This window comes from Dermochelys coriacea, chromosome 2 (assembly GCF_009764565.3).
Source record: "Dermochelys coriacea isolate rDerCor1 chromosome 2, rDerCor1.pri.v4, whole genome shotgun sequence".
Lineage (NCBI taxonomy): Eukaryota > Metazoa > Chordata > Testudines > Dermochelyidae > Dermochelys > Dermochelys coriacea.
The window spans coordinates 155,709,871-155,737,278 of record NC_050069.1 but is presented as its reverse complement, the minus strand read 5'-3'; the positions used below and the strand labels follow the sequence as shown (position 1 = coordinate 155,737,278).

The 27,408-nt window shown below is 45.1% G+C and overlaps 1 protein-coding gene across 5 annotated transcripts in view; it reads left to right on the top strand.

Annotated features, from left to right (window-relative positions):
- Positions 1–27,408, top strand: part of INVS (inversin) — a 201,747-nt gene that overhangs the window by 81,175 nt on the left and 93,164 nt on the right. For 4 of the 5 annotated variants that reach the window (XM_043508523.1, XM_038388551.2, XM_043508525.1 and 1 more), the window contains one exon: positions 16,040–16,213. In XM_043508523.1, the coding sequence (XP_043364458.1) occupies positions 16,040–16,213 (174 nt within the window). Of the gene's footprint in view, positions 1–9,929; positions 10,044–16,039; positions 16,214–27,408 lie in introns of those variants that run through there. The other variant, XM_038388553.2, reaches the window with a different exon arrangement.

The window sequence follows — 27,408 nt, the reverse complement described above, 5'->3', positions numbered from 1 at the left end:
TCAGTGAATCGCTAAGACAAACAAGTTTGTTTACATTTACGGGAAATACTGCTGCCTGCTTCTTATTTACGTCACCTGAAAGTGAGAACAGGTGTTGGCATGGCACTTTTGTAGCTGGCGTTGCAAGGTATTTACATGCCAGATATGCTAAACATTGGTATAACCCTTCATGCTTCAGCCACGATTCCAGAGGACATGCTTCCATGCTGATGATGCTTGTTAAAATAATGCGTCATTAAATTTGTGACTGAACTCCTTCGGGGAGAATTGTATGTCTCCTGTTCTGTTTTATCCGCATTTTGTCATGTATTTCATGTTATAGCAGTCTCGGATGATGACCAGCACATGTTCATTTTAAGAACACTTTCACAGCAGATTTGACAAAATGCAAAGAAGGTACCAATGTGAGTTTTTTAAAAATAGCTACAGCACTCAACCCAAGGTTTAAGAATCTGAAGTACCATCCAAAATCTGAGAGGCACAAGGTGTGGAGCATGCTTTCAGAACTCTTAAAAGAGGAACATTCCGATGTGGAAATTACTGAACCCGAACCACCAAAAAAGAAAATGAACCTTCTGCTGGTGGCATCTAACTCAGATGATGAAAATGAACATGTGTTGGTCCGCTCTGCTTTGGATCGTTATCGAGCAGAACCAGTTATCAGCATGGACGTATGTCCTCTGGAATGGTGGTTGAAGCATGAAGGGACATATGAATCTTTAGCGCAACTGGCATGTAAATATCTTGTGACGTCAGCTATAACAGTGCTATGCGAATGCCTGTTCTCACTTTCAGGTGACATTGTAAAGAAGAAGCAGCCAGCATTATCTCCTGCAAATTGTAACCAAACTTGTTTGTCTGAGCAACTGGCTGCAAAAGGACTGAGTGGACTTGTAGGCTCTAAAGTTGTACGTTGTTTTATTTTTGAATGCAGTTATTTCTTTGTACATAATTCTACACAGTACTTGTATTAGGTGAATTGAAAAATATGATTTCTTTTGTTTTTTGCAGTGCAAATATTTGTAATAAAAATAAATATAAAGTTAGGATTGTACACTTTGTATTCTGTGTTGTAATTGAAATCAATATATTTGAAAAGGTAGAAAACATCCACAAATACTTAAATAAATGGCATTCTATTATTAATAGCACGATTAATCGTGCTTAATTTTTTTAATCGCTTGACAGTCCTAGAAATAGTATTTTTCAATTCACCTAATACAAGTCCTGTAACACAATCTCTTTATCATGAACATTGAATTTACAAATGTAGAATTATGTACAAAAAATATTTCCATTCAAAAATAAAATTATGTAAAGCTTTAAAACCAAGAAGTCCACTTAGTCCTCCCTCCTCCTTCTCCACCTCTTTTTAGAAAAAATAATAATATACATTGATCACCTCAAGTAATTGCTCATTAAATTCATAACAAGACTTCTCAATTAAACACCACCAACTGGAGTTATAGGTTTCTGCAGTTCCTGCAGTTGGATCCATCTGGGCACACAGGTCTGCCAATGCACAATACGTTGTAGATTTGGGGCCATATTTAGGAATCCTTTTAAACTGTATAGCTGGAGAGTTTATATGCAATTTTGTTTTCTGCATTTTAGTTGACCTGAAGTTGGAACCTGGCAGTAGAAATAGGTTCTCAATCTGACAATTTTTTCATTTCATCTTTTAACTTTTTGGATATCTGAACTTCTGTGAATTCATTCATATTGAGTAAGAGGTTCCCACCATCAAGTTTTCCAGTGATGGAGAGATCTGGAAGGAAAGGTCTTTGGGAATAGCTAGTAGCTAATATTTTTCTTAAAACTGTAAGGAATACAGCATCACAAATGGCATTGCTAAAACAAAACAACTGCAACAAAAATTAGAGTAACCATATCTAAATTCATTATGAGGTAGTCAGAAATCATTTCAGGCAGGTCTTTTCCCCATGTTTATTATTGTTGCTCTTAGAAACAACAACAAAACCTTAAATAATTTGGAAGAATCAGAACCGTCGCAGTAGTAGAGGTTTTCGTACTTTGAAAATAAGGTTTTCATTACAGATTTTGTTTCCTAGGGAGAGGAATTTGTTAGTGTCCCAGCATGCCACAGGATAACATAAACAGTAGGTGTGTGAGTGGTGAGGAAAATGTCTGGCAGCAAATAAAATAATGTAAAATAGGAGTGTTTTCATTACTTGACCGTAGAGTAGTGCGTGGGGATAATGATAACAATGCACGCTTCTTTATTTTTCTGTGTAATACTTTTTAACTTTCACCCACTCTTCAGTTAAATCCTTCCAAAAAACGCGATGCTACTTCTCTGAAACCTTCCATAATTGTCCACCCAGGAGAGAAATTCCTATTGTGTGCACACAGAATAATATGTAACTAGCAAGATATGTGAAACAAAACAACGTACGTGATATTCTCTGAGGGAAAAATACTATTCTCCCCCAAGAACAGTGTTCTCTTCACATTACTTAGGGCTTGTCTTCACATACAGCGCTACAGTAGAACAGCTGTGTCACTTTAGTGAAGACACTACTACCCCAACAGGAGAGCTTCTCTCATCGACATAGTTAATCCGCCTCACTGAGAGGCGGAAGCTGTGCCAATGGGAAAAGCTCTCCTGTCGACAGAGCTCTGTCTACATGTGGCCGGGGGAAGGGGTGTTAGGTCAGTATAACTATGTCATTCAGGGGTGTGGATTTTTCCCTTAGCGATGTAGTTATGCCATTATAAGTTTGAAGTGCAGTGTAGACCTGGGTTTACTGTTGTCTCCCTCCAGTTCAATTCTCAGGCCCTGCATGGGTTATCATTTTTGTTGTTTTTTCTTTTTAATTTAGTTTCCAAGTTCTTTGTCTATTTATTTACCTGTAAAGTACCATGGCATTAGTAATAAGAGTTTCCCCACCATCCCCCTCTTTCAAAATTCATCATGAATAAAGGCAATTGGATATGTTAGCATGGATTCGTAGTTGCACAAATATTGTACTGTTACATGTGTCCATTTCAAGATATGCCCTGATGCATATCTGCATATTAAAGAAGAATCCTAAGTTCATGCTTCAGATGACACACAGCAGAAGAACAGGAAATAGTGACTCACCATTCACTGAACTTGCTGCGAATATCGTTAAAGGATTCAGTAGCTTTGCTGGCTCTGGCACTGGGAGCAGTTTGCATTTTCTGGCAGCTTTTTTGTTGAGGTTTTTGGCAGACTTTTTTATAAGCTTTCACTGAAGAGCAAAGATCAATGACAGTAAACTTCAGAAGTTGGAAGAGGTGATTTGTCTGAGCTCATCCTTAATTTATCCTCCCTAATATGTTGTCCATTTTTTTTAAAGTAAAATATTGTAGTAGGAAAAATAATCCTAGCAGATTTATTTGTGCCTTGGTGAATCCACTCTGTTCACATAAAACCCCAATGTTCAGGCCATACATAGATAAAGTACAGAGCAGTTGAGGATGTGAATTCTACTCTCTGCCACCCTTATCGCCTATGGGAATAGCAACTATAGCCTCTCTGTGCCACTGGCATTGAGTACTGGGGCCTCTGGATCCATGTGAAATCTAGTGTCTTTCCCCTTACCCACCTCTATCCTGCTCCCATTATGGTTTACTTTGCCAGTAGAGGGATCCTTTCCATGAGTACACAAGCACTCCAACATGATCATTCTGTCAGCAGTCCTTCAGTGCATCCGCTCTGTGGAGTTAATGTAGTGTAGAGGGCTTGATGGTGACCCTTCACATCAGGGTGAATTTCACCAATGGTGCATAAAAGTGCTAGTGAAGAGAACTACAGTAAGTGTTATTGTGAAATAGTATGATGCAAAATCCTTTATTAGTGTTACTGTCTAACATTTATTGCTATGATAATCATTTTTTAAAAGTCAGCCACTGTAATCTACATAATAGAATAGTGGAAATTAAAGATGGACAAGATTTATTTAAGTCATCTAATTCATTCCCTGCCAGTGCCTGCACTCCCCTACATTACAGTATTTTCTCCAGCGTTTGGCCAAGTGCAGACTTAAACGTCGAGAATGAGGTAGGAGATTTTTGATAGGGTCTGTGAATTGATCCCTCTCCACCCCCCATTTACTCCAAACTGAAACGTTTTAATTACAAATTAGGGTGGGTAGGAGGAGGAACGTCCAGTCTTCCACCAGCATCCTCTGTGACTTGAGAAATAAGAGTTCAGTTGCTTTTTCTAGGATTCATCCACAGTTTCCAGAATTTGAAAACCCACATCCAGCAGAGCTCTATGGCCCCATTTGCTTACTGGAAGATTATAAATGCATTCTGTTTAATATAGGATTGCTTTTACTGACTTTTTCGTCAGCTTTTTTAAAACTGCAGAACCCAGAGTAACCAGCAATAGTCTGAGTGTTAAATTGTTACTTATCCCATCTATCCCTCACACATTTACATAGGATGTTTGTCAAGGAAATACAATAAATCACAAATCATACAAAGTCACTAGCACAAATTCTGTTTTTTCTTATTTTTTCCTTCTATTTATTTGGCCTTTCTTCAGTTTGACACACGCTCTCCACCAGTGTGTCATTTCTTACTGTTTATCTCTCTCTTTGAAAATCATCTCCTTTTTTCATATTTGACCCCATTCCATGATGTGATGTCCATTGCATTGCTTTTGTCCAAAAGGGTCTAAAGAGACTAGAACTATGAGGCCAAAGCCTGATAGCCTTAAGTCAGTTTTAGAATTGGTTTTGAGGCAATTTCCACTGACTCCTAGAATTTTCTGGAGGCCGCCTGTTCCTGAAACATGCCTCCAAGTGTGCTGGAGCCATACACTGAAGAGTTGCCAATTCTACATTCTGTAACAAGTGAAACATATGCTTCCCCCAGCATCTTCCTCTGTCTGCAACATGGCCTCTTTGGGATGTCAAGAGCTTCTAGCATAACTTCTTCTTATGCCCTTTGGCTCATGGAGGGCAAAGCACCAGATTCTGTCTGCTTCCTCAGCAGGAGGAAACGGATTTCTGCACTGTCTTATTTTCTAGCACCTCTGAGTCAGAGCAGCCAGAATTTGGCCCCAAAACTGACAGCTAATCATTAAGTATCAGTAGCTTTAGCTGAGGATATAATAAAGGCTCAGCTACAAAACAGCAGAGCCAGCATGCCATGTGACACTGCTTTCAGTATCCAAAAGTTATATGAAAGAAATGACAACTTGATATGATATTCATAGATACTAAGGTCAGAAGGGACCATTCTGATCATCTAGTCCGACCTCCTGCACAGCGCAGGCCACAGAATCTCACCCACCCACTCCTATGAAAAACCTCACCCATGTCTGAGCTATTGAAGTCCTTAAATCATGGTTCAAAGACTTCAAGGAGCAGAGAAGCCTCCCTCAAGTCAACCATGCCCCATGCTACAGAGGAAGGCAAAAAACCTCCAGGGCCTCTCCAATCTGCCCTGGAGGAAAATTCCTTCCCGACCCCAAATATGGCGATCAGCTAAACCCTGAGCATATGGGCAAGATTCACCAGCCAGATACCCAGGAAAGAATTTTCTATAGTAACTCAGATCCCATCCATCTAATATCCCATCTCAGGGGATTTGGCCTATTTACCCTGAATATTTAAAGATCAATTACTTACCAAAATCCCATTATCCCATCATACCATCTCCTCCATAAACTTATCGAGTAGAATCTTAAAACCAGATAGATCTTTTGCCCCCACTGCTTCCCTTGGAAGGTTATTCCAAAACTTCACTCCTCTGATGGTTAAAAACCTTCGTCTGATTTCAAGTCTAAACTTCCTGGTGGCCAGTGTATACCCATTTGTTCTTGTGTCCACATTGGTGCTGAGCTTAAATAATTCCTCTCCCTCTCCTATATTTATCCCTCTGATATATTTATAGAGAGCAATCATATCTCCCCTCAACCTTCTTTTAGTTAGGCTAAACAAGCCAAGCTCCTTAAGTCTCCTTTCATAAGACAAGTTTTCCATTCCTCGGATCATCCTAGTAGCCCTTCTCTGTACCTGCTCCAGTTCGAATTCATCCTTTTTAAACATGGGAGACCAGAACTGCACACAGTATTCTAGGTGAGGTCTCACCAGTGCCTTGTATAATGGTACTAAAACCTCCTTATTCCTACTGGAAATGCCTCTCCTCATGCATCCCAAAACCGCATTAGCTTTTTTCACAGCCATATCACATTGGCAGCTCATAGTCATCCTATGATCAACCAATACTCCAAGGTCCTTCTCCTCTTCCGTTACTTCTAATTGATGCGTCCCCAACTTATAACTAAAATTCTTGTTATTAATCCCTAAATGCATAACCTTACACTTCTCACTATGTTACTCTTTGGGAAAGAAAGGGGAGCATGGATGGCATGCCCTGGAACCATGTTGGCCCCTGGCTCAAGCTTCAGCTACTTGTGCCAATTAAAGCTAGAGCTAGGTAAATAGCTGAATTTTTTGGGTTCCCTGTTAGTCCTGGAAAAAAAAATCAGGAAAGAATTGTTTTGCATGTAACAGAATGCAGAAATTCTGAAAAAAAAATCATGAAATCAAAAATAGTCAACAGATTTCATTTTGGGGCACTTTTTAACATTAAAGTAAAGGAAATGAAGGGCTGTGTTCACAAAATGGCTGAAGGAGTGGGAGATGGTATTTACCTCCCTTATAACTTTTAGCCCAGGGACTGAGGCACTCTCCTGCAATATGGGAGGCCCAAGTTCAAATCTCTTTCACCATATCAGGCAGAGGAGGTAATTGAGCCTCAAATTCAGCCATCCTAAGTGAGTGTCCTAACCAGTGAGTTAAAAGTTGTAAGGGGGTTAGAGGTGACACCACCACCTCCTACAGCCATTGGTGAATGGCACCCGAAAAAAATATTTGGCTGAAAATATCGGGGAAATGTGTCAAATTTGCAGATAGCTTTGAATCTACTGAAACATCATTTTTTGGCTAATAAACTATTTGTCAAAAAATAATAATGCCCAGCTCTAGTTAAAATATCCCTTAGACTGCTCTAACTCTATGCAAAAGAGCCAGCCCTATACAGGAGCTGAACCAAGATCAAGAGAGTGATAAGGTGAACTTTAAGCCACCTGTGTGCTCACACATTTAACCTGCACACTGTGTGGATCAGCATATCCCTCGATCCAGACCTGCTAAGACACTTCCATGTTCTCACTACTCAGATAAAATGCCACAGGAGGAGACAAAGGAGTAGAGAGATCAAGCGTTTTCCCAGCGCTGTTAATATTTCTGTACATGTTAACAGCCTTACTATTGCCCAAGGCCTCATACCTCTTGCACTTAGAAGCAGGCCACTGTATTTCCCCCTGTTTTGTAAATAAGGTAACTAAGAAGTTGTACAAGGTCATTTGAGACAGAGTGGGGAATAAGACCCAGGTCTCTAACATGACAGAGCCTACTCTCATCTACTTTGTTACAGTGCCTTTCAGAATAAACATTCAAATGACTATGCTGACGGTAGGTCAAATGACTAGGAAACACTCAGCTTTCAGGGTCAGGAATTCGTCTTTATCCTCCTTCACCCCAGGTGCATAGGGTGTCCGCTAGTTCCCACCATTTGTTTTGGTTTTGTGCTGAATAGAACCCAGGAATGCTGGTACCTAGCATTCCATTGTCATCTCGCAAACAGTTGATATGTGGGGAGGTTTTGAGTTCTCAGTTTTAGAAACCCACCTCACAAACACAGTAATAGGCAGACTCAGCACAGAGGCCAAGAACTATATGGGGCCACAGAGATTGAAGTGTCCCAGTAGTGCCTCGAGGAAGTCCACCTCCAACCAGGATTTATGGTACATCTACACAGCAGCTGGGAGGTTTGATTCCCAGCTCAGGTACATGTACAAACTCTTCTTGAGCTAATGTCTAAAAATAGCACTGTGGCCATGTGGCTCAGGCTAGCTGCATGAATACAATCCCACTGATCTCCCTGGGTGCATAGTTAGGTGGCTAGCCCAGGCCATGGTGGCCCCACTACTATTTTTAGGTGATAGTTTGAGAAGGAATATCTATCCAATGTGGGAATTACACCTCCCAGCTGCTGTGGAGATGCCCCTGAGCCGTGCTGGCAGAACAGTTTGTGGGGGGCAGCTTGCCTTGCTGCTGCTCTTTAGATAGAGAGGACATCATTTGCTGTAGTTGTGAAGTTAACGTCTTTCACCAGGATTAAATCCACTCATTTTTAATGTTGATGTTTATGGGTATTTGCAATTATATAAATTAGCTTATTAAATAATTTGCACAAAATATCACAAATGAGACTCCACAAAACATGGCATCTTAGAAAACCTGGCTCATAATTTACAGGTATGTTTTTGAGGCAATGTGATAAGGCAGTATATGGGCAATAGCTGAAAGTGTATAAAAATAAAGTTTCTTATTCTACCCCTGCCCTAGTGGGAGAAAAAGTAACTTTTTAGTAAATATATTCTTTAAGAAACAATCTTGAAAGATTTTTAAAAATGCATGAAATTAGGTGTGCAATATCTGTATTACAGACATGTTTGCCAGCAAACTTGTAGTTTAAGTTACAGGTAGCTTTCTTCACATAGCTAGTTATGTCGTCTTTTCATCTAATTCCATCTTAATACAAATATTTTTTTACTTTTAACACTACATTTAAGTTTTCATGCAGAGAATAGGAAATGGCTTTTTTCCTATCCTTTTTTAGATTTCAATATCATCTTTCTGCTACTCTCTAGATTCTTCTTTGTGTTTGTTTGTGTGTGTATATTCAATAATGAGTGTGTATTATTGAAGGTCATAAAAATTGTATAATCAAAAATGTCAGTCTAGTTTTTTCTCCCCACTTCTTTGAGTTCCATCTCCACAATGAAATTTATGCACAGCTCTGAAGGCAGTGCAAAGGTAAAGGGCGGCAATACCCTGAACCCCCTAAAATAACCTTGTGATCCCCCTTTTGGGTCAGGATCCCCAATTTGAGAAACGCTTGTCTCCCCCTGGGAAATATGGGTAGTATAGGTAAAAGTACACAAAAGACCAGATTTTCATGGTCCATGATGTGTTTTTCATGGCCATGAATTTGGTAGGGCCTTAATTATAAACGTAGAATTAACAAGATGCACACTACACATAAGGGTCTGATCCTTTAATGCGCTGAGTGTGTGCAATTCCCGCTCACTTCATTGGGATGTGACCTTCACAGAATGATTCAGGAGGTGGTCAATACTTCACTGGCTCAGCTGTGAAACTGAGGCCCATTTGGTGCTTCAGTGTTTTGTCACCAATTTTTCTGAGGTGACATACTCAGTGTACCCCAACTCACTGTTGTTATAATCTGTATATAAAAGATGTCATGTAAGGTATCAGTGAAAAACTAATAACTCACTGATCATTAATATTTTTGTGTAGTGTATGTGCGATTAACCTACAAAGAATTATACAAGTTTCCAGACAAAGGCAATGGACTGACACCACAAGCCTGGTGTGGCCAAGGACAGCGAGCTATTCATTTGCATCGGAGATTGCAGGAAGATCATTTGGCATTGTAAAAATTACAAGCATGGGAGAAGCCAGCATCCTATCTACAACAGACAGCATGGTGTTTACACAAAGTAGGGAAAGGGAGCTTTATCTAGGGATGCACTTCAGAAAAATACAGTTTAAAGGTTTACTAGACTGTAAAGAGAAGGGGAGAGAACCCCTAAATTATCCTTCACCTGATGAGACAAAGGAAATCAAGTTCTTTGGGCTCTGTGACTGGATCCTGGCTAAGGACTAGCCAGACATGCTGGAAGAATGATTCTGGGGTGAAAACATTGAACAAAAGATTGTAGTTTGTTGAGTTGTGTTTTAGTAGCATACTTTCACTTTTCCATTTTTACATTTTCCATTTTTGTCCTTTTTACATCTAGTTGTATCATTTACTCCTGGGGGGATTCTGCGTGACTGCACGCCTCCGCCCTACCCCGCAGATTTCCTGTGTTTCCCTGCAGGAAATGGCTGGGAAGCCACGACCATGGGTGCAGTTTTTTGGAGAGGGGATTGCCCCCACTGCAAACGGAGGTGAGGCATGGGAGGGGGCACACAGGGTTACATGTCACGGTGCCCCCATTCTGCAAGCAAAGAGCTTCCCAGCTGAAGGAGGCTGTGCCTCCGCTCTGCTGACTCTGTAGCTGAACGCCGCCTCCTGGGTCCTAGTGCCAGTCATTCTCCCCTTCTGTGTGTTGGGAGCCTTCCTGTTTTCTACTCTGTGCAACAGTGACTGCCCGGGGTGGGATTGGCAAGGGGGGAGGGGGGAAATGAGAGAAGGAAGAAGGTAAAATAGGGAAGGCGGAGAGGAATGTGGGAGGGGGGGCGGTGGAGAAGAAAAGGGGATAGGGGAATCGTGGGTGGGAGAAAGCAGGATCCCAGCATGCGGTGTCCCCTCAGCAGTAGCTGGGGCTCCCCCGTTAAGCAGGCCCTCAAATCCTCACCCTGACACGCCCTACCCCCCTCCACCTTGACCCCCCGCATCCCATAGTTTTCAGATCAGTTTCTAATTTATCAAGTTTATTTTCGATTTTAATCCTGTCCTCCAAAGTGAAGGAAATTTAAGGGGCAAGGCTTAATAAGCAGTACTTTTTTCTAGAGGTCTTCAAGCTTTACGGTGTCAGAGTTCTGGGTCAGGGGGCATGGCTCAAGCAGCTCGTGGTCAGGTTTCCAGGCTGAGGTCAATACTTGAGGGCAGAACTTGCGTTGGGGTTCCAGAGTAAAGGTCAGAAGCCAAAGTCAATTTTGGGACATCAGAAGCAAAGTCAGTCATGGCTGCTCACTAATAATCTGCAGTGTTGACACTTCCTGGTGTGCCTGTGGGCTTATATAGGGTCAAGGGGACAATCAGGATCCTCCTAAGTGGCTGCCAATCACGTCTCTCATGCAGCACTTACCATAGTGTACGTCAGCTGCAGTTTGCAGGGAGAAGGGAGCAGGCAAATTACAGCTGTCGCCAAGTGGCCTGGAGGCTCTGCCCACTCAGGTTTGAGTCCTGCCCACAGGCGGCCAGTTATATGGGCCTGAGGTGCCCTTGCTCTAGCAATATTCAGGAACATGGGCCCGGCTCCACCAGTGTGTGGGCTTATATTTTTCAAAGCTGTGCCGTCCGTAGGACGGCCTGGGACAACTGCCCCAGGCCCTGTGCTTTGGGAGGCCCTGCACTTCAGGGGGACACGGGGTCCAGGGCTGCTTGGAGGGCTTAACAGAGGACCTGGCGCCAGTAGCAGTGAGCAATCCGGCCCCAGTCCTCCCCGCTTCTGCCTCTTCCTGCTCCTGCTCTGCCCCTGCCTCGCCCCCACTCCACCCCTTCCCCCCAACCCTCACCCCACGTCTTCCCACTCCTGCTCTTCCCCCTCCCCGCCCCCATTAAACCCTTTCCCTCAAGCCCCCACCCCCATCCCGCCTCTTTCCAGTTTCTGCTCCCTCCTCCAAGCGATGCTGGGAGCCGGCAAGGAGGGCTAGGGCCAGGTTGCTTGCTGCTGCCAGCGCCAGGCCCCCCACTAAGCTCCCCAGGCCACTTTGGACCCTGCGTCCCCCTGAAGCATAGGGCCCCCTAAATCGCAGGGCCTGGGGCAATTGGCCTGATCCGTCCTTTGGACGGGGCGGCTCTGCTTGGACCCGTTCTGGGCACCACCAAAAATTATACAAACCTGGCACCCATGGTCCTGCCGATCCTCATGTCATACACACAACCTTCTAGGGGCAACCCCCATGTACTGGGCTGGGTGTATCTGGATAGGCTGCCTGGAAGGCCACTATGAAGTCAAGCATATGGACCTGGGACACCTGTTCCCAGGAGCGCACCTCAGGACTGTAACGTTCCCAGTCAACGAGGGAAATCAAATCACATTTGATTTTAGAATTTAAAATCTCATAGACATCATATTGATCATGACCCTGGACCAGAACTGGAGTGGGCAGTGGTTGTTGTCAGTGAGCAAAGGAGTTGTCAGTGTGCAGTTTCAGCAGCGATATGTAGAACAACTGGTGTACCCTGATGTATATGGGCAACTGGAGCTTTGACGGTCACTGAGTTGATCATCTGGCTGATCAGATACAGGCTGAACAATTTGTGACGAGGCTGGTCCATATGGTGGTGTACTGAAAACCAAATCTTTTGTCCAGCTGCAAATGTTGGACCTTTCTGGTTCTGGTGGCCAGCATATTGCTTATAGTCCCTCTTGTGGTCTCCCATGGTCTAGCCAGAGTTTCTGCAGATATTAGAGTGCCGAGGGCTCTCATGCATGGCCTCCTGGTGCAAGCACATACTTTGCAAGAATCTACATAGGAGTGCACCATTGCTTGTATCCAGGACCACCAGAAGGAGCAGGCAGTCAGGCAAAGGGTCTTGAGGTGGACAAAGTGGCCTGCTATCCGGGAGTCTCAGCTGAATCTCAAAACCTCCAGTTGGGGACATCCTGGCAGAAAGTATAGGTGACCCTTGACATAGAATAAGCCATCCTGTTTCTGATATTGCCCCTTGCTTTTGACCTCAAGTTCCTTGGGAGGGAGCTTCTCCCCCCACCCCCATGCAGATCAGAAATGTGAGATCTTGGGAAGTGGCGGCATCCAGGAAATTCCAGGGCTTAAGGATGCATCGTGCCTCCATGCAATAGGACAGTTGACAGTTGAGGTACTTTCTTTTTTGGGACTGGGCATTGATGGCTTTGTTTTTGATCCTGGAGTGGTAGGTAATGGTGAAGTTAAAACATGTGACAACAGGGCTCACCAGAACTGTCTTTGGTTTAGCACCTTAGCGTTGCAAAGGTATTCTAGTTTTTTATGATCTGTATACACCTGTATAGGGTGCCTGGCCCCTTCCAGGTGCCACTCTTCAAGGCTGGACTTGATCACTAGACTTTTTTTTCCTCGGGTTTCATCATATTTTGTTGGAGTACGCGTCCATGAGGAGTTGACACAAGGGAGGAGTGATGTTAGGAGCCATGTCTTTGGGTGGTATGATCCTGATGGCAGCGTTGGAGGCATCAGTGTCAATGACAATGGGCCTCACTGGGTTGAGGGGTGTCAAGAATGACACACTGGTGAAGGCCCTCTTGAGCTGGTTAAACACCTGTTGTGCCGCCGGGGACTAGATGAAGGTGTTCTTGCGTTGAAGTGCTGTCAACAGGGTTATCTAGCCCAAAAATTCAGGAAAAAAATCTATAAAAGTTAGTGAACCCCAGGAAGTGTTCCAGCTTCTTGATGTTTCAAGGAACCACCTAGGTCTGAACAGCATCCACTTTCCTGGGTCCATTTGGAGGCCCTCAGGCAACAAGATGTAGCCCAAAAGCTCCATGGAACATAGATCAAAGCTGCACTTTTCAAATTTTGCATATAAACTATGTTGGCGGAGTCAATCCAGGACTGATCAGACATGCTAGGTATGTCTTGGACTCTGGAGAAGACAAGTATGTTGTCAAAGTAAACTACGACGTACTGGTCTAGGATGTCATGGACTACACTGTTCACAAAATGCTGAAAAGTGGCAGTGGCATTTGTGAGACTGAATACATTAACAAGTATTCATAATGGCCACAGCAGGTTCAAACGACTGTTTTCTATTTATCCCCTGCTCTGATCTTTGCCAGGTTGTAAACTCACAGGTCGAGCTTAGTGAGTACCTGGGTTGATTGCACATGGCCCAACAATTCTGGGATGAGAGGGAGGGAGTACTGGTTTCTGACAGTTACTTGATTGAGGGCCTGATAGTCCATGCATAGGCACAGGTTCCCATCTTTCTTTTTGACAAAAAGAAGGGCCTTGGCAGAGGAGGTTGATAGCCCAAGTAACCCTTTGGCAAGTTTCTCCTGAAGATAGAGCCACAGGGCTGCCAGTTCCAATATTGCATAGATATGGCTGAAGGGTATCTTGGCCCCAGGTTATAGCTTAATCAGGCAGTCAGTCTCAATATGCTGATAGGACATTCACTTTTTTTTTCTAAGGACATCCAGGTATTTGTGGTACTTAGTGGGAAGAACAAGGGTTGATTCTGGTGGTGGTCTCACCTGACTCATGACCAGGGTCAGGGGATTTCCAAGGGATAATCCGGTCTCTGGCTGGGGTCCATCAGATGGTATATGCAGGCAGATGTGCTGAAAGAGTTCAGAGTGGAAACTGACAAGATGTGCATGTCATGTGTTGCCAACCATGAGATGCCAATGATTATGGGAAAGTGCAGCAAAGAGATCGCTCCAAATTTTAGGATTTCTCAGTGATTCTAGATAACAGTTTCCAGAGGCATGGTCTTCTAGGTCATCAGATCTGAGGACAGGAACTAGCCATCTTATAGTCTCTGTGAGGTTAGGACTTACCTTTGGCTGCACTGGCATGGCCAAGGTTTGTGCAGTGTCAGCATCCATGAAGTTGTCTGCTTCCCTGGAGTCAACAAGTGCACATTGTGGGAGAACTCATCAAGGTTCACCTGGGATGTAGAGGAGGACCTGAACTTGGAGGTGTAATGAGAGCTTGCTGTGCCTTCGGCATGCTTTTATAAGGATGTCTTGGGACCACAACAGACAACCGGCAAGTGCGTGGCTAGGTTCCCCTCAGGAGAAACACTAACTGTGGTCGGAATGGCATTCTCTTTCCTTGGTAGTCACATGGTGGTGGGCTGCACCGAGTTGTATGGGCCCTGGGACTAACCCAGGGATCGTTACTGAGGAGACTTGGCTGGGATGTGGCACTGACCCATTCCTTTCTCTATGTCACTGGTGTAGTCTGTTATTGATGCATATGGCATGATCAAAAAAGGCATCCAAATGTGTTGGGGTTTTCATGCGAGGTAGTTCATCTTTAATTTCCTCACGCAATCCCCACTGAAACTGGTGGAGCTGTGCCTCCTCATTCCACTCCACATCACAGACAAGTTATCTGAAGTGGGTGGTGTAGGAGGCAACCAATTCTTCACCCATTGTAGTTTTTGCAGGGCTGTTACAGCAAAAACAGTGCAGTAGGAATCATCCAGAATGATAGAAAACACCTGAAAGAAAGCATCCCAGTTCAGCAGTTTTGGCATTCCTTTTCTAGCCAGGGTCAGGCCCAATCTAATGCCTCTCCCATTAAAAGACTAATTACAAATCCTGCCTTAGCTAAATCAGTAGGTAGGACTAGGGGTGGAGCAGGAATTGCACATGGCAATAATTAAGAAACCCTCTAAATTTTTGGCAGTCTCCATTGGGTGTGGGAAGGTTGGCCCCACATCTAGGGACGCAGGTGCAGAACATTTCAGGAGTGCAGTATTCTTGCCTTGGAGTCTGCTCCCCAGGAGTCCACGGCACTAGTTGAGTCCGCAGCACAGCATCTGCATCTACAGGATCTGGCTTTGCAATGAGAGCTGCAACACTTATGCTCTCGATGTAGGGAGTTCCTCCTCGGGATGGTCAACCCATTCAGATGTTTCTAGTGCCCTTTGAGACATGCCAGGCATGTGATGACCTGCTGCCTCCATGTTCCTATGGGAATGACCTTCAGCATGGGATAGGGCTGGTCCAGGCAAACTGTCAGGGTCCTGGGACAAGAGTCTGGGCTTGAGCAGCTCGAGGTCAGATTTCCGGGCTAAGATCAGTACCAGAGATCATAACTTCTGTTGGGGTTCTAGGTCCCGAGTGATGGTCAGAATCCAAGTCAGAGCCACAGTGGATGCTGGGAGCTCAGCATTAGAGTCAGTCATCGTAGCTCACTGGTAATCTGCATGTTGCCTGGATGCATCCTGGAACACTCTGTGGGCTTATATGGGGTTAGGGGACCAATCGGGAACCTCCAAGGCAGCTGTCAGTTTGGAGCTTTTGGACAGGACTTCGTATAGTGTACATCTTCTGTGGTTTGTGGATCACAGGGAATGGCTAAGTTAAGACTGCCACCAAGTGGAGCTTGTCCACCCAGGTTCAAGTCCCTGCCAGTCATTATAGCTGACTGGTATTGCTGTAATGACACCATAATACAACAATGGTGTCTTTAAATATTGTCATCTTTTGGTCTGACTAAGTTGCTAGAACTAGTTTCTTACTGTTATATTTTTCCTTATCCAGGGAAATTATCGCTTGATGAAACTTTTACTTGCTCGTAGAGCAAACTGGATGCAAAAGGATTTAGAAGAAATGACGCCTTTACATTTAACTACCCGCCACAAGAGTCCCAAGTGCTTAGCTTTGTTACTAAAATACATGGCCCCAGGAGAAGTGGATACGCAGGACAGAAACAAGGTAAGATACTGCTTTAGTGACAATTCTTGTGGCAGTTTTAATGCAATTCCAATTCATAAAACAGATAAATGTGAAAGAAACACATCTGTTATTTCTGTTACGTTGGCAGATATGTTTTCTGTATCTGAAACCTTTGTTCTTCTTTGAGTGTTGCTCATATCGATTCCATTCTAGGTGTGCCCATGTGCGTGATTGTTGGAGATTTTTGTCTTTGCTGTATCCATAAGGGCCACGCTTACGCTTGGGTATATTAGGCACTGCCACCCTCTCAGTTCTTTCTTACCTCCCTTGGTGGTTAGTCAGAACGCCTTTCCTTGCATAATAGCGGTTTTGTCTCTTCTGACTTGGAGCCATAGAGCCTTGTAAATAGTTGTTTATAATAATTAGTATTAAGTAGTTGTTAAGTGTAGTTAAGAGTTAGAAGTTAGAGTCCCAGCGGGAACTTTGCCCCAGGTGGGGTGTACCCCGGTCTCCGGGGTTTAAGCCCTGGGCGGACTGTAACAGGCCTATGCCTGTAAGTGACTCCTACAGCAGCTGCCTCAAGTACTTGGGGGAATCACATGTGATGAACAAGTGTTATATTTGTAAAACTTTTCGACCCAGGACTCAGAAAGAGCAGGATATTCGTTTGCAGGCTCTCCTCATGGGAGGTTGCTCTCGTCCAGCTTCTGAGCCATCCCACCACGTCTCGCCTAGTACCTCAGCCTTGGTGTGCAGCGCACCCCCAGCATAGGGCTCCGCTCGGCACTGCTCCCTGTTGCCGGTGCCCAGAAAGAAAATGAAGAAGCATGGCTCTCCAGCACCAGGCAAAAAAGGCCATGGGGCATCAGTCAAAGGACCCAGTTTGGGCTGCCCTGCCACGCCAGAGCCACGTGGATGTGCCTCCCTGGTCAGGGCCCTTAGCCCTTAAAGGATTCACAACCAACTCCCGGGAGCGGTAGGGGACCCAAACTTCTGACGGCATCGATGCCTTCTCAAGGTCCCACGGTGCTGAGAGAGCAGAGGCTTCTGCTTGCACCGCGCGTGCCACAGGAAGCAGCAAAGGCTCCCTACAAGGGCAAGCCAGCCGCTAAGACCCCTCAGGGGGCAGTGGAGCGCCGCTGATTCCCTGAGACATGGCAGTGCTCTCTGCCTCCACGCCGCAGATCTCCAGCATCGCAGCCCACATCCTCTGGGGCTCGCCCTCGGTCACCGGCACTGCGATCACTTTGGGGGAGGTACCTGATCGACGTAGATCGCCTTGGGGGAGGCACCGGTCTCTGTTCCACCTGCACCATTCGCCCTCTCAGCAATTGCCTTCTCAGCACGGATCTTAGTTACCTGCCTCGTGGGAGCACTCCCCGTCATGATTCTAGTCCCCCCAGCACCAGTCCCCTGGATACCAGCACTGATCCTCCCACTCCAAACACCGGTCTCTGGTGACGACTGTCTGCAGGCAGATACAGGCGTTGACAGCCCTGCCATGATCACTGGAAGGGGATTCCTCCGGCACAGAAGGGCAGTTCAGCCCCTCACCAAGACCCCACTGGCGCAAATGGGCACCTGAGGCTGCGTCGATGTCTACGGTACCACCTTGGCAGCATGGTCAGTGGCATTATTGGAGCACCTGGGGCATGCTGGTGATGACGATGCCCTCTTTGCACTACTCATCTGCCGCTGCCTTGGAGCAACAGCTGGCGGCACCAGGCTCGGTGCATCAGACCCGCTCGGAGGTCAGGGTAGAGGAGACAGCGCCTACCCCAAAACCCCTCTTCCCCATGGGGGATGAAGCCCCGGAGCTTCCCCCGGCAGTACAGTCATCGTTCTCATCCCCGGACAGTGTGGTCACGCGACCATTGAGGGCCAGGCCACCGAATGATTTTAAGGAACATCAAGCCCTGTTTCAACCGGTGGCCGAGAATTTGCGCCAAGAGGTGGAGGAGATGGCCAAGCAGGTGGACACTTTGTTCAATGTCCTCTCAGCCTCTACCCTGGCACCAGTGCATGACAGAGTCCTGAAAATTACCAAGGCCTCTAGCAAACCCCGTCGTCCATCCCTCGCACCTCCAAAAGGGCCGAAAAAAAATACTTCATCCCAGCCAAAGGGTTCGAGTACCTTTATACCCACCCACCTTCGGGCTCGCTGGTTGTCTCTGCAGTCAATGAAAGGGACAAGTAGAGGCACACTAGTTCAACTCCCAAAAATAAAGAGGCAAAAAGATTGGACCTTTTTTGGGAGAAAAGTTTATTCAACAGCCAGCCTGCTGGTACAGGTGGTGAACCATCAGGCCCTCTTGGGCAGGTACAATTTTAATGTCTGGGACTCCCTTCAAGGAGTTCCTTGCTAAGGGTCTGGCCCAGGAATTCAGCACCTTGGTGGAGGAGGGCACCATAGTGGCAATGTGCTCTCTCCAGATGGCATGGGATGCAGGCAGACTCGATGGCTTGGGTCAAGTTGGTGGTGGTCATGAGGCGCAGCTCCTGGCTTCAGACTGCCAGCCTGTCCCAAGAGATGCAGACTTCTATCCAGGACCTCCCATTCACTGGGAACGGTCTCTTTGGAACAGACTGATATGAGGCTGCATGGATTAAAGGAAACTTGGATCACCCTTTGCTTGCTGGGTATGCATACACTGCAGTCTGCAGAGAAACAGTTCTGGCTGCCCCCACCGCCAAGGCCTTGGCAGCCTCATCAAGCCTGCAAGGAAAAGTGATAGAGACATGAGCTTTAGTTGTCGCTGCCCTTCCTCCTCCCACTCACCCGCGCAGCCTGGCCCAGTGAAGCATCCCAGGGTCCAGAAGTGCTCATTTTGAAGGTGTGCTTAAGAGTGACGCCCCAATCAATTCCCCAGATCCACCTTGTTCTTTCCTTGACCGTCTTCATCCCTACCCTTCAGCCTGGTTACGGGTCTCCACAGACCACTGGGTGCTGGACATAGTATCTTGGGGCTATAACCTGCAATTTTCAGCCGCCCCTTCCTCCCACCTCCCTCTTCGAGCAACTCCTTGTCCAAGAGGTTGAGAACCTCTTGCTCCTGGAGGCAATGGAGGAGGTCCCTCGGGACATGAAAGGAAAAGGGTTCTATTCCCGCTACTTCCTAATCCCAAAAGCAAAAGTGGGCCTCAGACCATTCTTGACCTGAGTCGCTTCAACAAGTCTCTCAGAAAGTTGAAGTTTCGTATGGTCTTCCTGGCCTCCATCATCCGCTCCCTGGATCCAGGAGACTGGTATACTGCCCTCGACTTAAAGGATGTTTATTTCCATATTCTAAGGTCACAGAGTTTTCCTCCATTTCATAGTGGGTGGACACCATTTTCAATTCACAGCCCTGCCCTTTGGCCTCTCATTGGCTCTGAGGGTGTTCACAAAATTTATGGCACCAGTGGTTGCTTACCTGAGACATCGAGGTGTCTGGGTCTTCCCATATCTCAAAACTGGCTCATCAAGGGCCTGTCTTGAGAGCAAGCAAAGGACCCTCAATCTGGTGCGTTCCACCTGTCGCAACCTGGGCCTGCTAATAAATGAGAAAAAACAACACTTTAATTCCTGTGCAGTGAATAGAGTTCATTGGAATGATTCTCAACTCCAAGCAAGGCAAAGTCTTCCTTTCTTTCAGGCTATGTCAGACCTGATCTCCCATATAAAGAACCACCCGCTAACCATGGCTCACACCTGCCTGTGGCTGTTGGCCACATAGCCGCATGTACGTACGTGGTCAGCCATGCTTGGCTCCAACTCCGGCCTCTGCAAGCATGGCTGGCGTTGGTCTACGTCCCCAGTAGGCATGATCTACACGGGGTAGTTAGGGTGCCGGATCACATCAGGTCATCCTTGGATTGGTGGTTGGAGCCCGGATCAGTGTTGGAGGGAGTACCCTTTGCGACCCCGTCCCCATCGCTGACCCTGGTCTCCGATGCTTTGGACCTGGGCTGGGGAGCCCACCTGGGCAACTTGAGCACTCAGGGCCTCTGGTTACTGGACGATCTGGCTCTCCACATCAACATCAGGGAGCTCAGTGCAGTTCGCTTGGCCTCCCAGGCTTTCTTGCCCCACCTGATGGGCAAGGTGGTGCAGGTTCTGATGGACAATACCTGTGTGGTATATTACATCAACAAGCATGACGGTGCCACGTCTTTGGCCCTATGTGAAGAAGCTCCCCGCCTTTGGTATATTTGTGAGTGGGATGTGTCATAAATATAAAGGGAAGGGTAACCACCTTTCAGTATACAGTGCTATAAAATCCTTCCTGGTCAGATGCAACATCCTGTTACCTGTAAAGGGTTAAGAAACTCAGCTAACCTGGCTGGCACCTGACCAAAGGACCAATAAGGGGACAAGATGCTTTCAAATCTTGGGCGGGGAGGGGAGACTTTTGTTTGTGCTCTTTGTTTACGTGGTTGTTCTCTCTTGGGACTGAGAGAGTCCAGACAGAAATCCATCTTCTCCAACCCATCCTAATCAAAGTCTCCAATATTGCAACCAATATAGGTAAGCCAGGCAAGGCGGATTAGTTTATCTTTTGTTTTATGTGAATTTTCCCTCTGTTAAGCGGGAGGTTTATTCCTGTTTTCTGTAACTTTAAGGTTTTGTTCAGAGGGGGATCCTCTGTGTTTTGAATCTGAACACCTTGTAAAGTATTTTCCATCCTGATTTTACAGAGATGATTTTTACCTTTCTTTTTTTTTTAATAAAATCCTTCTTTTAAGAACTTTACTGATTTTTCCATTGTTCCAAGATCCAGGGGTTTTGGTCTTTGATGTAACAAATTCATTAGGATATTATTCTCAAGCCTCCCCAGGAAAGGGGGTGTGTAGGGCTTGGGGGGATATTTTGGGGAAAGACATCTCCAAGTGGGCTCTTTCTCTGTTCTTTGTTTAAAACACTTGGTGGTGGCAGCATACTGTTCAAGGACAAGGCAAAGTTTGTACCTTGGGGAAGTTTTTAACCTAAGCTGGTAAGAATAAGCTTAGGGGGTCTTTCATGCAAATCCCCACATCTGTACCCTAGAGTTCAGAGTGGGGAAGGAACCCTGACAGGATGTTATTCATCTGATAGCCTGCCTGGAGCCCGAAATGTTCCCGATCACTTTGGCAAATCACCTCAGGAGGACTTTCTCATTTCACCATGAGTGATCGCTCCATCTGGAAGTGGTGAGCATAATCTTCCAGAGATGGGCGACTCCCTAGGTGGACCTGTTCATGTCTAGGCAGAACAGAAAATGCCACGTGTTCTGTTCAATCCGGGGTATGGACAGGGGCTCCCTGTCAGACGCCTTTCTCATTCCTCGGTCAGGGGTACCAATGTATGCCTTGCTGCCAGTGCCATTGATTTACAGGTCCTTGTGAAGATCTAGCAAGACAGGGCGAGAATTATCCTAATAGTCCTCACATGGCCTCACCAAAACTGGTTCGGCACATTGCCTTTCGGTAGGCACCCTGCTGCAGCTGCCCCTCTGGTCAGATCTGCTGTCCAAGAACCACTGCAGCCTTTTACACCCAACCCTGGAGGTGCTGCACTTGATGGCTTGGCTACTGCATGACTAAGAGCGGGCAAACAGTCATGCTCGGCCCATGTTCAGCAGGTCTTTCTGGGTATCAGGAAACACTCCACCAGAGCGACTTAGCTGGCCAAATGGAAAAGGTTCATGTGCTGGGCCTTGGAACAACATATTCAGGCCAAGCAGGCCCTGTTGCATGAGATCCTGGATTATCTGCTGCACCTCAAACTCCAAGGTTTGTCCCTGTCATCGATCAAGTCCACCATCTCTACTTTCCATCCCCCGTTCCAAGGCAGATTGATCTTTGCTCATGACATGATGGCACGGTTTTTGAAAGGTCTGGAGCATCTCTACCCAGACATCTGAGATCCCATCCGCTCAGGATCTGAATCTCATGCTGTTGAGGCTCATGAGGGCTCCCTTTGAGGCTCTGGCTTCCTGCTGTCTCCTGCTTCTCTTCTGGAAGGTTTCATTCCTGGCTGCGATAACATCAGCTTGCAGGGTATCTGAGTTCAGGGCAGTTACTTCGGAACCACCCTTTATGGTCTTCTACAATTATAAGGTCCAGCTTCGCCCACACCCAACATTTCTGGCCAAGGTAATTTTCTAGTTTTACACTGGCCAGGACACATACTTACTCGTCTTCTTTCCAAAGCCTCATCATCATCTGAGGAGTCCAGGCTCCTGGATCACAGCCTGCATCCGATTCTGCTATGAGCTGGTGAAGGTGTCTCCACCAATGATCATGACGGCACACTCGACTAGGGCACAAGCATCATCAGCGGTCTTCCTGGCACAAGTATCAATCCAAGAGATCTGTTGGGCCGCTACCTGCTTGTCTGTCCACACGTTCACGTCTCATTATGCGCTTACCCAGCAAGCTCGAGACAACACTGACTTTAGCAGAGAAGTTCTGAAAGCTGCAAGACAGTGAACTCCGAGCCCACCTCCATTGATACTGCTTGTGAGTCACCTAGAATGGAATCAACATGAGCAAGCACTTGAAGAAGAAAAACCAGTCACCTACCTTTCGTAACTGTTTTTCTTCAAGATGTGTTGCTCATGTCCATTCCATTACTCGCACTCCTACCCCTCTGTCGGAGTTGCCAGCAAGAAGGAACTGAGAGGGCATCGGGCTTGTGGCACCTGATATACCAACGCATGAGTGTGACACTCGGGGGGCACCACAGCTGACCCTACGGATACTGCTAAGGCAAAAATCTCCAACGACCGCGTGCGTGGGCACAAGCACACCTGGAATGGAATGGACATGGGCAACGCATCTCAAAGAACAACAGTTATGAAAGGTAGGTAACTGGGTTTTTTGCTTTCACAAAATAAGCTTGGTACAGTATGTGACAAATTTGCTCCTTTGCTTTGGTGAGTCCTGCACTTATTGGCAGATTTGCTCGCCTCAGAGATTCACGGCAGCCCTCAGTTTTGCTTGTGGCTCAAACCTGCCATTCACTCAGCTAACCTCATCACTGGCCAGCATGGGGAAAAGGAAGGAGAACAATCCCCGCAGTCTCTGCTGATCCACCTACTGGGTCGGGGGGACAGGCCAGAGACCTTCCCCACAGGTGGGACCCACAGTCCAGGTCAATTCCTCTTGTACCAACTGGGGGGAAGGGGTGGGGGGAACCCGGGTCCGCCCCCTACTCTGGGTCCCAGCCCAGGGCACTGTGGATCACAGCTGTCTACAGTGTTTTATGTAACACCTGTGCGACAGCTACAACTCCCTGGGATACTTCCCCATGGCCTCTTCCCAACACCTTCTTTATCCTCACCACAGGACCTTCCTCCTGATTCCAGATAGCGTTTGTACTCCTCAGTCCTCCAGCAGCACGCCCTCCCACTCTCAGCTCCTTGCACACCTCTCACTGACTGAAGTGAGGTCCTTTTTAAATCAGGTACCTGATTAGCCTGCCTGTCTTAATTGATTCTAGCAGCTTCTTAATTGGCTCCAGGTGTCCTAATTAGCCTGCTTGCCTTAATTGGTTCCAGCAAGTTCCTGATTGTTCTGGAACTGCCCCTGTTACCTTACCCAGGGAAAAGGGACCTGCTTTAATCTGGGGCTAATATATCTCCGTTTGATCACTCTCCTGTAGCCATCTGGCCCGACCCTGTCACAAGTAATGATCTGTAACAATGGTACAATAATGATCTGTAACAATATATTTGTTCTTTCCAGACAGTATTTATGTAAAATGGATTTAAGGTTGAGAATACGTATCAGTTATTTGGAATAAGATACATTACTGAGATATTGCAATTATCGCCAAACCAAGAATTATAAACCCAGGAAACTATCAGTTCAGGTTCAATTTAAAAGAAATCCAAACATATTAAGGTATGGAAGTGCACAGTTAAGGCACCCAGATAATCTTAACTGTGTAAAAAGCTCTTCAAACTTTCCACATAGTTAAAACTCACTGAAATCTTGTGCAAAACCTATCTTTGAATATTTGGAGGAATTAATGGTCATTTCCCCCCACTCCCATTATTCTTCAAAACTGAATGTTTCTCCATTAGCAGAAACCGTAACTCTGCCCTGACACCATGAAGGGGAAAAAAAGAGAAAAACATTTATCTTTAACAATCAATGTACGTTAATCAGGGTCCACAAATATCAAAACTGTTACATTGTTTGGATAGTTTTAATCCTAGTTTTAATCCCTGAATAAGCATTTTTCATTTATGCAGTTGGAAAAGCTGAGATCTCATGGTGTGATAACTGAGGCTACAAATGTACCGTAATTGTGAGCTCAACTGTAAAAAGTACATGAAATTTCATCAGATGTCACAATAATCTGTAATAACAAATGTTGATAGGAAAAGGTGTGAAAGGAAGAGAGAGACTTAATTAGTCCAAAGTAAAAGGTCTACTGATATGACTCAAGGGCTGTTTTAAGATCATACTTGGTAAACAACAGATGTGTGGAACAGAAATCAATAAACCAAAATTGATGTGTTGGAAACTAGGCCCAATTGGTGGACAAAATAATGAGGTGATGGGTTATTCCACCCCCCCCCCATTCCGTTTGTGGGTTCTTAAAGAAAGACACTTTAAGGAGAAAAATTAGCTACTGGATCAGGCTTCACCATCATAGCTGCCACCTCCTCCATGTCCTGGGACCTAAGACCTTCTTCATCCTGATTCTGAGAGTTATCTTGCCTAGGCTGGGCTATAGAGAGATACTCAGATGACATTGCCATCTCTACTGGCTCAAGCTGAATCCCAAACACCACCTGGGATGAAATGGGATTGGAATTTAACAACAGCTCCAGCTCATCTCAACTAACTACTCTTTTCCCCAAAACCACAGTTGTTACCATCTTTTATACCATCTAAGGGATTGTCAAACAAAAGGTTTTTTCCTTGTAAAAACTCTTCAGCTAAAGGGAACACAGGATGTTGTTAAAATGAAAGCCTTCTTTAATACTTTATATTTTAAATGCTCTAACTGTTTTTTCTTCCTTTCTTTATGTTTAATAAAAGGTTAAAAGGGTTTTTGGTGATGTATTTGCCATAGTACAAAGCAGGCTGAGAACTCTGTATTTCAAACTCCAGACCTTGTTTAACACTGTTTGATATTGGACAATGACTGGGGTATGATAACACCTTTGGCCCATTTATTCCATCTAAATTAATACAGTTGTGGATTGATTTGCTCAAGGTCACACAGCAAGTCAAATGGCAGAGCTCTGTTTGCTTGGGCCATTGTCTTAGTATGGATTTATATATAAGGATGTTATGGGGCTGCTATAGCCTGCAGTAATCTATCTTAAGATGTAAATTTTAAGAGTGTTTGTGGGTAGAGCATTGCATCTGCACTTCCTAAACACAGAACCTGCATGTAGCAGGGAGTAAAGACCTGTGTTCAGAGGGCATCAATAAAGACAATCCCTGGGTAGGATCAAGAGGAGTAAAAATACATCCTCTGTGTTTGTCAGGAGGGAGTAAACAAAACTTGTTTGCATGAGGGGAAGTGAACAAAACCCGTTACCTGTTTCTGAGTCATTGACAACTTGAAAGCAAATGATCTTGAATGCTTATGGATCAGTGCTCTAACAAACAGATAAAGCACAAATAGGGTACTAAGACCACCATCCACAGACCACCAAATCACATTGGAGAATAGGATTACCAGCTCCTTAAGCAACTATCTATAATTTGCAGGGAAAAAGGCTGTGTTATCATGCAGGACTAATCTGCATGATTTGCCGGATGTCTCATGCTGCCAATACTAAAACATTGTTGGAATTTCTAAAAATTATAGATGACGTTTTCTAACTCAAAAAGTGTTGCATCTGTCACAGGAGAATTCTATACAAAACCTCCTCTTGACAGATTAAGAGAAATTGATCACAGAACTAAAAATTAGTGATAGCTTAGGTACAGGTGATCCTGAGTTGATTACATTTATTGTGTTCAAACAGATAAAAGTCCAAACCAATAATATATGTATTTGTTGCTTTTAAAGGGCCAGTTTCACAAAGCTGAATGGAAACATTGAGTAGGAATAGGAAAGTTATATTACCTCTACTTGGCATTGGCGCAGTTAATATCAGAATACTGTGATCATTTCTGCCTTGCATGGTGTCAAGTATCAAGGGGTAGCCATGTTAGTCTGTATCTACAAAAACAACAAGGAGTCTGGTGGCACCTTAAAGACTAACAGATTTATTTGGGCGTAAGCTTTCGTAGGTAAAAAACCTCTTCTTCAGATGCATGGAGTGAAAATTACCAAATAAGTGGTAATTTTCACTCCATGCATCTGAAGAAGTGGTTTTTTATCCATGGAAGCTTATGCCCAAATAAATCTGTTAGTCTTTAAGGTGTCACTGGACTCCTTGTTGTTTTTGTGATCATTTCTGGTATCAATAATTGAAGAAGGATGTTAAATTGATGTGTGTTCAGAGAAGAGCCACGAAAATGATTTAAGGATGGAAAACGTACGTTATATAGAAAGACTCAAGTAGTTCAGTCTGTTCAGTGTAAGAAAGAGAAGGTTAAGACCGACTTGACCACAGTCTATGAGTACTTACATGGGAAACAGAAATTTGATAATACAGGGCTCTTCAATCTAGCAGAAAAAGTTACAACAAGATCCATTGGCTTGAAGTTGAAACTAGACAAATTGAGACTAGAAATGAGGTCCAAATTTTTATCGGTGTGGGTAGTTAACCATTGGAACAATTTACCAAGGTTTATGGTGGATTTTCCATCATAGGAAATGTTTAAATCAATATTAAATATTTTTCTAAAAGATGTGCTGGAATTAATTCAATAAACAGGAATTAATTCAAAGAAGTGTTATGCTGGAAGTCAGATTAAATGATCACAGTGGTCCCCTCTGACTTTATAATGTTTGACTATGGGCTTGTTTTCACTATTGGGGTAAATCAACCTAAGTTACGCTACTCCAGCTATGTGAATAGTGTAGCTGAAGTTGACATAGCTTAGGTTGACTTACTCCAGTATCTTCACTGTGCTGCATCAACAGGAGACACTCTCCGGTCAATTTACCTTACTCTTCTCAGGGAGGTGGAATACTGGGGTCAACCAGACAGCGCTCTGCCATCGATTTAGCAGGTCTTCAGTAGACCCACTAAATCAACCCCTGTTGCATCGATTGCAGCAGCATTGATCTCCCCATAGTGAAGACCAGCCCTATGAAAACCCTTTTGTATGTGTGTCGGTATAGGAAGTAAACA